Raw genomic sequence first — 15,112 nt, 5'->3', positions numbered from 1 at the left:
CAACTGTGATTGGGAAGCCTAAATGGAAGAGTCCAGTCTGAATACCTAGGCATTGATGGAAGGATAATATTAAAATGGTTATGAGGGGATAAGAGTTTGAGGGTGTGGATTAAATTTATATAACTAAGGATAGAGACTGATGGCAGGTTGTGAACACAGTAATGACCATTCAGGTTGTATAAAAGATGGAAATTTTCTTAATTGGGTGAACATGCTATTAGCTTACTAAGAAGGACTGTGCCCCATGGAGTTAGTTATGTTGCATACTGTAAAGAAGTTAAGTTTATATAAGTAATATGAAGCTCATTGACTTTTTTGCACTTTTATCATAGCTTTCACCAGTTTAACTGAAAAAAAATTGAATTATAACATGAAAGCTAGCGAAAGATTATTTTGGTCCAGTTCGTATAATATTTGAAAAGTATTATTCATTAACAGAGGCAATAAAATTTCTGTTCTGATATAAATATATGTCATACTTTTAAATGTTGTTTGTTTGTAGATAAGGTGATGAACATTCTGTGGAATGTGTACCACTACTACTATCAGTTCTCTGCGGCTGTTGCAGCATTAATTAGAGATTTGAGGTCTCCTATTGAAAAGAAATTGAAAGATTGTGTCAAGATTTTTCGTTGGGATGACATCAGTCACTGGGCCGTTAAGGAAGCCATAAAGAAAGTTCACAAGACACTTCACAAACACATCAAAGAGTTTAGGGTACGTATAAGGTCATACTTATCACCACCATCCTGTGTCTCAGGATGTTATTAATCCAAATTGTACTGCCATATTACAGAGCTGCTTGCCAGACTTTTGAAACTGGGGTATGCTACTGCCAGATGTAAGCTTTGGTGCATGGTCAATATAGGTCAAAAATAGATTATCTTGATATAATTATTTACATTAATTTTTTTTATTTATTTATTTAGTGTTCTGTCTGACGACAGGTCCATATGAACAGGATCCTTCCATCCTTTTCTCGGACTGGGACCTGATCATATACGTTCTTGGCAGATGATCCAGAAGTGGTTTGCCATTGCCTTCTTCTGTGTGTGAATGGAGTAATTGTTGGGATGCCACGTAGAAACCGGGGAAGCCCCCGGATTTAACCTCCGTGTTGCCTAAATTATAAAATTAAAATGTTTATGCCTGCCTTTTAAGTTGTTTATTTGTTTTCTTAAAATTCTTAATTTTTCTACATAACTTTATCACGGCCAAGATATAGACGTAGGTCTCATACAAGTGAACTGAAATTAAAACTAAGAAAGACTTTTTTCAGTTTGTGTATTTGATTTCCCTCTCTCTCTCTTTTTTGTTTGTTTGGGATCGTACCTCCCATACTTTATAAACATTTGGGCACATTTAGTTATGTAAATACCCTTTGAAAGGGACAATTTGGAAGATTGATACCTAGCAGAGGAAAGAAATATAAAAATGGATAAGAAGGAAATTGCCTGTTCTGAAGGGTTTTGAAGATGGTGTAACACAATTTGGATTTTTAGACCTTGTCCGCTGGCTGATGTTATAAAATTACACAACATTTCGAGGGCTGGATCTGTTCTCGTCTTTGTGTGCGATGAAGGGGCGGGCACCTACTCTGTGGGGCCTGTTAGAATGAGCTAATCTCAATCACTGGACAACCTAGGTCAGAAAAGCTGATATCGGGTTATGTCGACAGAAGCTTCACAATAAAATTATAAGAAGGCACGTGAATGTCGAGACTAAGGCAAACGTGTAATTGGCCTGTTTGTTGAACCTGCTGAGGAATTGGTTTTTGTTTCTGCAGTGCATGTGCTGTACCTTCTGATTAAAAATTATTACAGTGTTCATTTGATACCTATAGCCAACAAATAATAATTTAAATGTTTGAAGAATTTTATGTTGTTATGGTTTGGTGAAGCTGCGAGAACTTTGACCTGTAGCTTGCTGCAAAATGGCTTTCATTTCGCAAAATTTATCTGTTTTTGTTGTAGGAAATCCTGAATCAACCAGTAATAGAGTCCTTAAAAAATCCAACATCTGAAACAGGAGATGTGAACTTAGGAATATGGGATCGACCACAGCGCCATCAACCAAGGACTTACCAAAGCTTGTTTGAACCTCTGCATTTCATATCAGACAAAAGACTTAAGGTAAAGTTTGATGTATTAATTTTATTAAAGTCTGTTGTTATGGCATCTTGTTACCAACATATAAAATAACTTGTGGTAAGACCTCTGTTATTACCAGTTTTATAATAATAATAATAATAATGCAGGATTTATTGTAAATAAAACACTACAATATACATTTTTATAGTCAAATGGAAAGAAATTCAAGATTTAAATTTTAAAACTTATTGTTATTTGTGTGAAGGAACCCTCCATTCTTCCTTGTTTATGAAACTCAATCTCAAATTGCAGCGTTTTCAGAGAATTACAAAATTTATTGTCATCTTACCACAGACACAAGGTTCAGAGAGCAGCCAGTTTATTCTAAAAAAAACCTCTGGTCCATATGTAATCAGTATTGAAAACAAGCATTTAAATTATTGGACTTGATTTAAGACAAGTAAATCAACTTACTCTACATATATATTATTTAAATCTTGTCCGTCTAATCACAATAAATTCTTATTAAATATTAAAATATTACAATAATTAACATTTAAAATATTAAATGATGTTCTTTATCGAAATATTCGATTTACATTAGACCATCATTTTTCACGACATGTTTCAGTTCCTAAAAGAACTATCTTCAGGTGTATATAATTATATAAAGATTCAAATCAATAATAACTTGAATACAATTTCTATATATTATTTTAGCGTACATTTTTATCAGATGTTTATCAGATATCAAGTATTTTTGTGTGTTTGATTTTATGAAGGAAAGAGTATTCAAAATGGTACCCTGTAAAAATTTAGTTAATTCACCTTACCTTGCTCAACATTTTTGTCTAGTTAGTATTTTGTTTATTTATTTCTCCTCGAGCAAAATCTTTTAACAGTTTGTCATCTTGTGAAATTATTTAAATATTTCTGTGATCCAGTTTAGTTTTGTAGCTGCAATAAAACTGCCACTTTCATGTTTTTATATTATATTTGGATGCAACCAGTACATCTTTTTTGGTATTCTTAGTTTTATTCAGTGTTCTTCTCAGCAGCTATTAAACCAATATATCCTCCCCATCTGATAGCCTCTCAAATACTGAAACATTGTATATCGTAGAATGAATTGCCTGCAGTGTGTGTGAGGCCCCTATTGTGTCATATTTATCATATTTCATCTCAACGAAATCATCATCATACTGCAAGCAGAGTTCCGTGCAAGAGCGGCAGTTGATTTATTTGAAGACAATGGAAAGAATTATTTAACTAAGAGTTATGTTATTCGCATGTTACTGTTGGCATTATTAGATCAATTAAAGTATGGTTGTAAAGGGACACGCCGTTGAAAGTGGAAATAAGGAAACCATAACAAGTTGCAAGATCAGTACTAAAGTGAATCTAAAAGAAATGGAGTCTAAGGATATGACCTGTAGTGGGTCAGGTTTTTAATTCAGTGAAGACTACTGTGTTGATGTTGATTGTGGACTTCTTGGTTGTGATACCCAAAAACTTATGGAGGTTACAGACATTTCACAGGAACTTGTAAGACTTGAGGTTCTCACAGCGGTGAGTATGAAGATATCCGTCTTCTGGGTTGTTGCGCTGTGTAGTCTGGTCGATGTTAACCAAGGATGACCTAGGACTGAAGACGCCTGGCATATACAGCGTTCCCTGCGAGTGCGGTAAAGTCTACATCGGCCAGACAGGCCGTTCCGTTGAGGCCAGGATCAAGGAGCACGAACGCCACATCCGGCTCGGGCAGCCCGAGAAATCTGCAGTTGCTGAACACCGCTTCAACATGGAACACCATATACAGCTCGAGGACACTTCTATCCTCTCCTCAAAAACCGGCTACATGGATCGGATAATCAGGGAAGCCATCGAGATCGAACTACATCCCGATAACTTTAACAGGGAAGATGGACTTCACCTGAGCCGGTCCTGGAAGCCTCTTATTCACACACTTCGAGGACTCCGAGAGCTAGCAAGAGTGCGCCGCCAGAACCAACCAGACCACTAACATGGCCCTTTTCAGGGCCCTGATCCATACAACCAACTCACCTTTCTCTCTCTACTTTCTCTCCCTCTCCCACTCTCGCCCACGTGCTACCATTGGTCCACTCCCATTGGCTCGGGGCAGGCTACACCTTTCACTTTCCAGCCTATAAACCTAGAACCTCACACCCTATTGGCATATTCATCGCCCTGATGACGGAGGCAATATGACCTCTGAAACGTTGGTTAACATCGACCAGACTACACAGCGCAACAACCCAGAAGACAGAAATCTTCATACTCTGATGACGGAGGCAGTATGACCTCTGAAACGTTGGTTAACATCGACCAGACTACACAGCACAACAACCCAGAAGACAGAAATCTTCATACTCTGATGACGGAGGCAGTATGACCTCTGAAACGTTGGTTAACATCGACCAGACTACACAGCGCAACAACCCAGAAGACAGAAACCTTCATCGCCCTGATGACGGAGGCAGTATGACCTTTGACACGTTGGTAAACATCTACCAGACTACACAGCGCAACAACCCAGAAGACAGAAATCTTCATACTCTGATGACGGAGGCAGTATGACCTCTAAAACGTTGGTTAACATCGACCAGACTGCACAGCGCAACAACCCAGAAGACAGAAATCTTCATACTCTGATGACGTAGGCAATATGACCTCTGAAACGTTGGTAAACATCGACCAGACTACACAGCGCAACAACCCAGAAGACGGATATCTTCATTTCAGAGGAAAATATCACCAAAATACTGGTAACCACCCACAAAACTGTGTGGCTTCTCAACTGAGAAGATAATGCTCTGCAGCTTTACTGCAGTAAGAATCTTAAATTTCATATATTGACTATGTGATGGCCCTTCTTAACTACTTTCACCTTATTTGTCTTATAGTCCATGTCATTGTTTTGTGTCATATTATCTTATGTATGGAAGTTCTTAATAATTTTGTTTTCAGAAATTAACGGTGAAATGGGATGATAATATGGAGGGTCCGCTTCTGAGTCGATCTGGATCACTATTTATGAAAGCTCGTAAACTTTGCAGAGAAATAATTTTGAGCACTCCATATGCTAAATCTGTTCAGACAGTGGAAGGACTGATTACAGAAGTTATTGAAACATCCAGTCACTTGAAGAACTTAGAAATATCAGATGACTTGCCCAAATCTAAGCAGAAATCTCAAGCTAAGAACTTCCTACAACAGAAGCGAAAAGCGCTTGCCGATTTATTCCGGACTCTCCAGCAAATGGGACTGTCCTACAGGACTGGCCTTATGTATTGGAATACAGGTGAAGTTGGTACATATGAGTTTACTCTGCCACCAATAGACCTTCGAGCATCATTTCATCACCTCAGAAACAAGTATGTATAGTCTGTTGAAATGGATATGGTTACTCTTAATTTGATTTGAATAGAAATTTATGTTAAATTACTAAAAATCTGAATACATAATGGGTCATCCTACAAAATGATAAAAACATCACATGAAGGATGTGTCTATAAGTCTATAATTTGTATGTGAAACACACTTTCATATCCTGTATGCATAAAAGGGTATAAAACTTATTATTTCGTGCCTTCATATGAAGTGTCACTATTTACAAAAATAGAATTCAGCTGACAAGTTGTATGTATAGTTCATTGATATCAGGCAGCTTTGCAGTTGCATTCCAGAAGATGGCCATCTTCATCCCTGTTGCTGTAAGAACCTGAAATCTCACCTAATTATAAAGTCGTTCCAAATTATTGTATTGTCATAATTTCTGAACAAGGTGCTTATCAGCTTTATATAAGTTTATTTTCATTTATTATAAAGTAGTTGGAATACAGTAAACTCCCAACTGTCCAGGCTAATGATGGGTAGAAGACACATGGATAATCCAAAATATTTGTTTGGTGATTTAACAGAAGTTCACAAATTACTGTACATTTTTTATGCAACTGTCATTTGTTTTAAGAAATAGTTTGAAATGGTCACTTGTGTTTGTGAATCGTTCGGGCTCCTCATTGTCACAGTATGAATTTCTTTCTCATCCTCTTTGCATTTGTTTTTTGGCAGCGTTGGCAATGTCTGTCTGATATTCTGGATGCCAACTTTACACATATCCCTCTGTAGCCATTCTTCAGTGTGTCTTCATATGTTCAAAAGTTCTGATAGCTCACGCCATGTCAAGAATTTTGGTCTTGCCGATTTATCCATCAGGAAGCCTTTGCAGATCATCTAGATCTGGAAGAAATTTCCTCCATGATTGAACCAGTGTTACTGAATATACAAAGACCATGCCTAAGATATGCCATACATAACACCCAACATGATAATTTTCTTTCCAAAATCCTATTAGGTTGGTATTATCTGTTGGTATTACATGTGATTAGGTTGTTATTTTCATCAGCAAGAGTTCTGATAAGGTCAGCAAAGTAGCTTAGTTTTGTCAACATAATCACTCAATCCCTACCCCATAATCATTAGCTAATTCAGTCATTGATCCTCTGTTCTTAAATTTTTCAGTTACCTCAAGCTTCTTTTTACTGTCAGTATGTGATTTTTAGCCATCTTACTTAGAATTTACTAGTGTTAACTATAATTTTTACCAAACTGATGTACAATAAAATGTACTGGAATTGGCTGTAAGACGCTACTAATATATGAAGAAGGCTAAGTGCACCTGTAGTATCTCGTGTCTTCACCACCATGAACAGTGGAACAAACCTTCCCACCCCACCACTGATACTGACTGTAAAGTACTAAAATAAAAGGTATTGTTTGACCATATCTTCTGTAGAGACCACGGTGGTCTAGCGGTTAGAACGCTGGCCTTGTAATCCTGGGGTCTCGGGTTTGATTCCCGGCGGTGCCCGAATTTATAACTTGTGTTGGGCAAGGCCGTGGTCTAGGCAACACGGAGTTTTCCTCCGTGGCATCCCAACAATTACTCCATTCACACACAGAAGAAGGCAATGGCAAACCACTTCTGGATCATCTGCCAAGAACGTATATGAACAGGTCCCAGTCCGAGAAAAGGATGGAAGGATCCTGTTCATATGGACCTGTCGTCAGACAGAACACTAAATAATAATAAGATGAGGTGGTCTAGCGGTTAGAACGCTGGCCTTGTAATCCTGGGGTCTCGGGTTCGATTCCCGGCGGTGGCCGAATTTATAACTTGTGTTGGGCAAGGCCGTGGTCTAGGCAACACGGAGTTTTCCTCCGGGGGCTTCCCCGGTTTCTCCGTGGCATTCACACAGAAGAAGGCAATCGCAAACCACTTCTGGATCATCTGCCAAGAACGTATATGAACAGGTCCCAGTCCGAGAAAAGGATGGAAGGATCCTGTTCATATGGACCTGTCGTCAGACAGAACACTAAATAAAATAAAATAAAATATCTTCTGTAGACCCTCCCAAAACTAAATCCCCTGAATGGGGCAGCATGGTGCAGAAATATGTCAAAACCTGGTCTATATGTGTCTGTGTCCATGTGAAAAAATAAGTCATGCATGAATAATCTGTGAACCACATGGATAATTTGGAGTCTATTGTAGTTATCATAAAGTCAAAGTAAGTTAACCCAGTTACAGTGTCGTGCATATGTTCCCATATGGGGAGTGAAGGTATAGTTCCATGCATTCTTAACACAGACATTTAGATGGAGGTGAGTGGTTAGCTTCACACTGTGGTGGCTTTATGCCACAAGACAGAACCACAAGTGCCCATTTGACAGAAGGTTGAGTGAACCTGAGAGCAAGTGTGGACTAGTGGCAAGAGGTAAAATCATGCGCTCCCGTGTCATCCATTCCATAGCCTAGTCACGATATTGACATCTTATTACCATATAATTTTACAAATAAATACAAATTTTTACACCAGAACTTACTGCATTATTTTACAATATAGTATTTACAATAATTTGTGAGTTTGTTTTAAGATCTCTTCACAGCCAAAACATACGAGTACTCAATTTCTTCAAGATGGTTCAGGAAAACTTGTGGTTTTGTGTATTCATATCTAATATTTTTACATAAAATTCTAAAGAAGGTATTAATCCAAACTTTCTTCAAGACGCTCTAGCACAAGGGATTTAATGGTTTAAATTACTCTTTAGTTTTTATCACATTCTGGTAATATTCTGGCTACTACTTGTGACAGATAAAATGTGATGCACAAACTGCCACTTTTATAATTTCGCTTCTTTTTAGGCGCATTGATGGTCTGCTGTTATCACTTTGGGATGGAAGTGAAACTTACTTTATACGGTCCATAGCAAGATTAGCATTGCTGAATACCTCTCTTCAGAATCCAGCCAAGGATTTGGGACCTTCTGATATTGAGAGATGCAGAGGATTTGCCATACATCTCATGGTAAATAATATTATGTCTTGTAATGTACAGCTGAATTCCCCATACCCATAGAATGAGGGTTAAAGTGACTTTTTTTACACTGTGAGTTTCATTGTTTTTTAATGATTTTGTTTCTTGCGCATAATTTTTTCATTTTTTTGGCTTGAAGCTTCTTTAAATTTAAGATTAAACTAAGTTGTGCCTCAGGCCTTGAACTTTGGTAAGTCCCATATTTAATATCATGATGACATAGTTGGAAAATATTTCTGCTTGTGATTTATTAACATTAATACACATGCAAGTTCATTCAGTTCTTGTGGTGATAGATTTCTTATTACTTACTTTGACAATTGCTGCTCGAAATTTGAAGTGAAATACAAGCATGATTGAAAGTATATTGAAAAAATTTGTATTTCTGTATGTCTTAAACTTTAGCATTTTATTTTATCTGCATGACTCGTGTTACAGGCTGTGTTTACTTTCTGTGAATATTTTAACATATTGCTGACTGGCATATCCATTTAATTAAACTGTTCTCTGATGTTTTACAAGTATTTAAATGTTCTGCCTTTAAATACATTCTTACTTATGTTTTGAAGTTATATGTGATGCTCCTTAGACCAGTACTGCTTGTAAAGGGTCTAATAGTATATCTTGTTTTGCTGTCCTTATTGTTTGTAGCATGAACTTTACACAGAGTTTCACAATACTTCTTTTTCTCTGATTAGAATTAATGTTAAGGCCATTTCAGTTTTTTAGGTTATGTCTTGGACTGTTCAGAAAATATTTTGATGAGATAATCGATTATTGTAATCACCACTTTAAACTCTCTCAGGATTTTCAGCACTTACGTTCATTCTCACCCTTCTGAGGTAAGGGTTGTTGCTTGGCTATTTTATCTGTACATCGCTGTATTTATCATCACATTGATCGCTTCATTCTCGCCCGTATTTGTTTCAGTAGTGAAACCAGTATCTTCATATAATTCATACAAAATATCATCTTCTTCAAGACTGATATGCCAAAGCCATGTTTCATACTGATGAAAGTTACAAACAAAAATAAAGCACAGATCTGAATTAGTGATTTAATTGTTTTTATTGTTTATGATGTATACAAGTATGTAGCTTAGGAAGGATCTGTGTTTATTGTTTCAAGACTTCTTGCTTCAATACTGCTAAGAACGTTAAAGTGATAAGTGGGTCAGACCAGCTGTCACATGTATCTTAACTTTAATTTTCATTTTAGTTAATTATAATTGAGTAAAATTATTATATTTTATGTAATTGGAAGATTTGCATTTCATAATACACGTTAACTTTTTCAGGTATTATCTCGTGAGCAAAAGCTCTTACTCTCGGAGAGCAGTCAGTTGTTATGCTCACTACGTTCTCAGAGTGCTCAATTAGCAGCCATGGAGGAGACGTCTGTAATGTTCCTCAGACAATCCCAACTGCAGAGTTGGTTGGTAAGGATTCAGATTCACAAAATATACTTCATTTTTTTTAGACCTGCTGGGAATTTCTTCATGTCAATTGGAACACTGTACAGTAGGGCACTGCTTATACGGCGGGTTAGGGACCAGACCCCCGCCGTAAAGCGAAAATCGCCGAAAAGCGGATCTTTGCCTTATTTCACTTGCAAATGCATATCAAAGCCTAATAAGATGTTACACTATCATATAGTAAGTGCACAATAGCGCTAGGCCTAAGAAAATGATATGAAAGTTAAATGAATATCAGTAGTACACACATTGTCCTCAGCTTATAGCGATTGGTGAATATAAATTTGAAAATTGATATGCTTATAGTAGGAAGGATGAAGGAGATGGCGCATCTTCATCATCTGACTCTTCAGCGAATCTTATTCGTTTTGGTGATGGTTCGGAAGACATAGACATGCCTTGTTCACGAAGTTTAATCATCTCTAACTTGGCATTTAAAGTAAGAGGCTTACGACTCCTCTTTTTATCGCTACTACCCTTAGACGCCATTGTAATTACACTGTAGTAACACAAAAATATTATATAAATATACAGTTTGTAATAACTGAAAAATTGCCAGAAATACAGAGAGACGCGGAGCGCACAAAAGCTGTAAACAGACTGAATCAGCGACGAGAAAATGGCGCCGGACGCACTTCTCTGACTCAGCTGTTGAGCGCCGAAAAGCGGGGCCCTACTGTAATTACTGTATGTATAAAATACCATATGCAACTTTTCTTTTAAAATTTTTGCATTAAAATGGATGTTCATCACAGAGACTTTGTTTTGGTAGCACAGAGTGCTATATTTGAATACACAAGACACAGATGACTTGTCAGCATCATTCATGTTAGCTGTATCAGCCATTAGGTGGTATAAAAAGCTTGACTTTCAAAATGTTCCCCTTTCTTGCAGCTGTAACGAGTGGGGGTATATTGTCAAGTGTTGTCGGTCCCTGCTAAATACAGCATTCTCCATTTTGCAACATGTTTTTAGTGCTGTGAATGTCTACCATAATTATTGTAAAAAGTATTTAACTCTGCACAGAATTAATTTTTACTTGGTTTATTATGGTATGGTTTATGCAGAGGGGTGATAAAACATGTACACTCAGTAACCAGCCACGATCCAATTCAGTCCTGTACATCTCCGTTCTCTTACATACGAATACGATATTACTTCTTGGTCATACACAAAATATTGAAGTCACTACAAATAAGAAATAAAAACCTAATAGTGACCTGCGATAATACAACCAACGAAGAAAAATACAAAGGACCAGAACATCATCAGAAAAATGAAGAATATAAATCATAAAAACAATAACAATCAGTAATTTCATGTAATAAGTTTAAACTACATAACACCCATTGATGGCTAAATTATAGCCGAAACTAGTCGTGTAAGTTCCAATGTAATCGAGTACTCGATAGGAACGTTAAATGATGTTTTAATCTTTTAACAATATTATATTTGTGATTGACGGCAAAAGTTTTTAATAAATATTTTAATAATATATAATCACAATATGACGCATTTACAATATCTTATGTACACTCAGGTCAAAAAACATTCTGCACAGTGCAGTTCACCCCATTGCTATACATGTATGTTAGTAAACTTCTACCAGACTGTAAGACACTAGAACCCAAAAGGCAGCCATCTTCGAAAAAACAAATTTCTAGAGGTAGAAGGAAAGCTTTCTGTAAATTAAAATGACAGGCAGTAGTTAGGTATGCAGTGGCAAGTGAAATACATCAGCTGGCACTACAAAGTGCAAAAGGAATTGTAATCGAGGTTTTCAATGCAAGCCGAGCTTTGTTTCAGTAACTGTTTAAATAAGACTGTTTCTGTGTAAGGTAGCAAACTAGTATTGCATATTGGCTTCCTAATGTGTTTGAAGAAGAAGCGTTAGTGTTTCCAAAATACTGATATTGCAAGGTGTCCCAGTTGATTGTTTTTCTCCATTTCATCTGTGGTTTTGCACTACGGCAGTGGACGTTCTTCTGACTTCCGGGAAGAAATATTAGGTGTAGACATTCCACCTTGTTAACACGTTGGCATTCAAAGTTTGGCTAACGTCTTTGCTCGAAAGATCACACAACTCATTCACCCCACAGCCCCCTACTGTAGCATGTCTTTTCTAAATGCACAGACTCACGTTAAGCAAACACAACAACTCACTGGCTGAAGCTGCTAAAGACGCATTTTATCTGATTGGTTCTCTGTGTTTCAGCGTATGGAATACCATTGAACCATGAAAGTATTTGCTAGGTTAACACAGCTAACATGAATTTTCTGCCCCTGTTTGTGATGTAACTTCTCCCCCCCCCCCCCCCCAATGGTTATTCTTATTAATATGTTGTTTATTGTTACAGGTAAGACTGAAGGATTTGCTGGTGACGTGCGTAATTTGCTTAGAGCAATTCCGTATATTTCTTTATTGTTGTCCTTCTGGTGAAGAGCAAAATATGAATTCTAGTGTGGAAATTCCGATCCTGGAATTTATCGGAGATTTGGAATTTCCGCCAATTGTGAAAGCTACAAAGGGCGATCTCACTTGGAATATGGCAGTCGAGAAAGTTAAATCCTTGGTGACTTCGGCATCAAAGCTCAAATATACAATTGAAAAATCAGAAACCATTCCAGCGTCTCTGTATGACACGAAAGTTGGAGACGCTAGCTCTACACCATCGCGTATGTTAATATCATGTGCGCAGTATGAAGCATTGGTGAGTGGCTATAAACAAGTTGAGGAATTTGTAAAAGATATGGATGTGTTGAAGTCTGTGTTTGAACTACCCAGTAAGCCCCAGGAGTGCAAGGAAAGGCAGGAAACTGAGCCTCGTGTAACTGAAGAGGGTCCGCCGAAGAGACACCTGAATCCGATGATAGACAGCTTGATTTGGTTGCAACAATATATGCTCGATGAAGCACAAAAATTCTTGACGTGTGTGAAGGAAAATGGTTCTGCGTCTGAATACGAGATTTCCACGACATCTGAATTAATAAGTTGTACTAGTCCAAGGAATGCTAAGCAGGAAACTATAGTCAAGGACTTCAGAGAAGATACAGAAAGGTTTCTGAAAACTGTTCTGGTGATAATACAGGAAGTTTATAAGAAACTTAGTAAGAAAAGTGATGAACCAGATGAAGACATGGAAAATGATGCAAGACAAAGTATGGCTGCGGAGAATACTAAGGAAGAAGGAAGTGAAATCCGAGACGGACATCTGAAAGTAGTTGAATCTTTATCCACTACTCTGTCCACGCTTCGCATGACCCAAATAAATGAAGAGTTAAATGGATTATTGCAGAGACTCATAAGAATTATGGATTCAGGAAGTATCCAAGAAGGAAATATCTGCAAAAGGTTAGTATTATTAAATTCATTGCTTAGCTAACTAATTTAACCACAGAACCCTTTTGGATTTGTGAAGTATCAATGAAGTCTTGATCCTTTATGGTCCTATATCTCATCTGATAGGACATGGTCTGTGTAGGAAATTTCTTTCTTATGGTGTTCAAAAGTCAGAAACAGAACATGTTGGAATTTTAACGTTTGTGCTTACGCCTTGTGAAGGAATTAAATTAGTTATGGAAGGAAGTTTTGATTTCTGGTGCATACGTTTCAAGACAAATAAAACCAGTAGATTATAAGAACAATTAAGTCAGTAATCTGAAATGCAGTTTTTTTGCCTAATTAACTCTTTGACGAATCACGATTAAAGGACCTAGAACGATTGCCTGAGTGAGTATCTTTCCTCTTACTCAAAACTCCTGTCACTTGTCCCACTTTTAGCTAAAAGGTCGGATAATTTCAGGTTGTAATTATTCATGTCTTTCCACAGAAATTAATGTCTGTCCATACTCTTCCTTTCATAACTCAAGCTGACAGAAACTGTTGTGAATTGTTCAGGTTTGTTTGTCCCTCACTCATGCTGGATGTATAGATATTTGACGGAGAATGGGCATAATTCAAATACAGTTTAAATTTCCCTTGGCTTTGTTCAAAATGTGTACTTCATTTACACAATCGAAGGTAGACTTCTGATTTCCCCCCCCCCCCACCCCACCCATAATATTATTTCAATGTTTTAGAAAGGAAATTATGGACATGAACAGCTCTTACGAGGTGAGATCGGAAAGTTTCCAGACTGCGCCTATAAAATCCCGTACAATTATCTCAGGTATTAAATTCATCCATCACCCTCGAAGTAGTTCCCCTGGGAGTGAACACAACGATCCCAGCGCCGCTGCCAAGCCTGGAAGCATCCCTGGAAATCTTTCTTTGTCAGCCTGTCAAGCACCAACTGCGATTCTGCCTGAATCTCTTCTATCGTCTCAAATCTCCTTCCCTTTAGCTGAATTTTCATCTTTGGGAAGAGGAAGAAGTCACATGGAGCTTAGAAAGGAAGTTGGGGTCGGTTCTTGCAAGATCTTTGAGCTCCTGACAAACGAGAAGTCGATTCTGCTTCTGGTCCTCAAACAGGATGCGTCGCATGTGGAGTTCTTCCTTTAGAATCAGCTGACAGGTCCCATAGCCTATCCCAACAATGTCGCACAAGTCGTTGATGGTACGACGTCGATCTTCGTGAATGGCCTGCCGAATCTTCGTAACATTTTCGGGCGTTGTGCTCGAAGATGGTCGTCCAGAACGCTCGTCATCATCGACAGAGGTTCGGCCATTTTTAAAACGTGAATGCCACACAAAAGTCCCATTGCGGACTCCACAAATGCTTGCTTTAGCATTTCATAGGTTTCCGTAGCCGTTTTGGCGAGTCTTTGGCAAAATTTGATGCACACGCCATTCCGAAATCGCAGGAGGGTCGGTGTAATGCACTACCAAAACGCCCGTAACTAAGAGACAAATGCTAATTCGATGATGCCGGCTGGCACACTGATTCACTATGAATGTAGGCCGCACCCCCTAAAGACAGAAGCTCGTACTACATCCGGTTCGCCCGCTATTGACACAGTCTTGAAACTTTCCGATCGCACCTCGTATTATCTCTTCTTTAAGCTTGTACAAGTGCTGCATTTCTTCTGAGTTTTATTTTTGTGTATCTGTGCACATTTGTTTATTGAGAAATTACATTATTAAAAATTTCTTATATTAAATCAGTGGTACCCACATAAAGTTACTGCTTACGCCAGTGGTTCTTACC

At 37.8% G+C, this 15,112-nt stretch overlaps 1 protein-coding gene across 1 annotated transcript in view; it reads left to right on the top strand.

Moving 5' to 3' along the window:
* Positions 1–15,112, top strand: part of LOC110831388 (midasin) — a 293,633-nt gene that overhangs the window by 259,595 nt on the left and 18,926 nt on the right. The window contains exons 55-60 of the mRNA XM_087347454.1: positions 503–717; positions 1,974–2,132; positions 5,079–5,485; positions 8,320–8,482; positions 9,789–9,929; positions 12,323–13,317. Of these exons, the coding sequence (XP_087203580.1) occupies positions 503–717; positions 1,974–2,132; positions 5,079–5,485; positions 8,320–8,482; positions 9,789–9,929; positions 12,323–13,317 (2,080 nt within the window). The remainder of the gene's footprint in view (positions 1–502; positions 718–1,973; positions 2,133–5,078; positions 5,486–8,319; positions 8,483–9,788; positions 9,930–12,322; positions 13,318–15,112) is intronic.

Source organism: Zootermopsis nevadensis, unplaced genomic scaffold (genome assembly GCF_977971745.1).
Source record: "Zootermopsis nevadensis isolate Lab colony 2312 unplaced genomic scaffold, Znev_1.0 Znev_ptg000011l, whole genome shotgun sequence".
Taxonomy (NCBI): domain Eukaryota; kingdom Metazoa; phylum Arthropoda; class Insecta; order Blattodea; family Termopsidae; genus Zootermopsis; species Zootermopsis nevadensis.
This window is presented reverse-complemented; position numbering and strand designations above follow the sequence as displayed.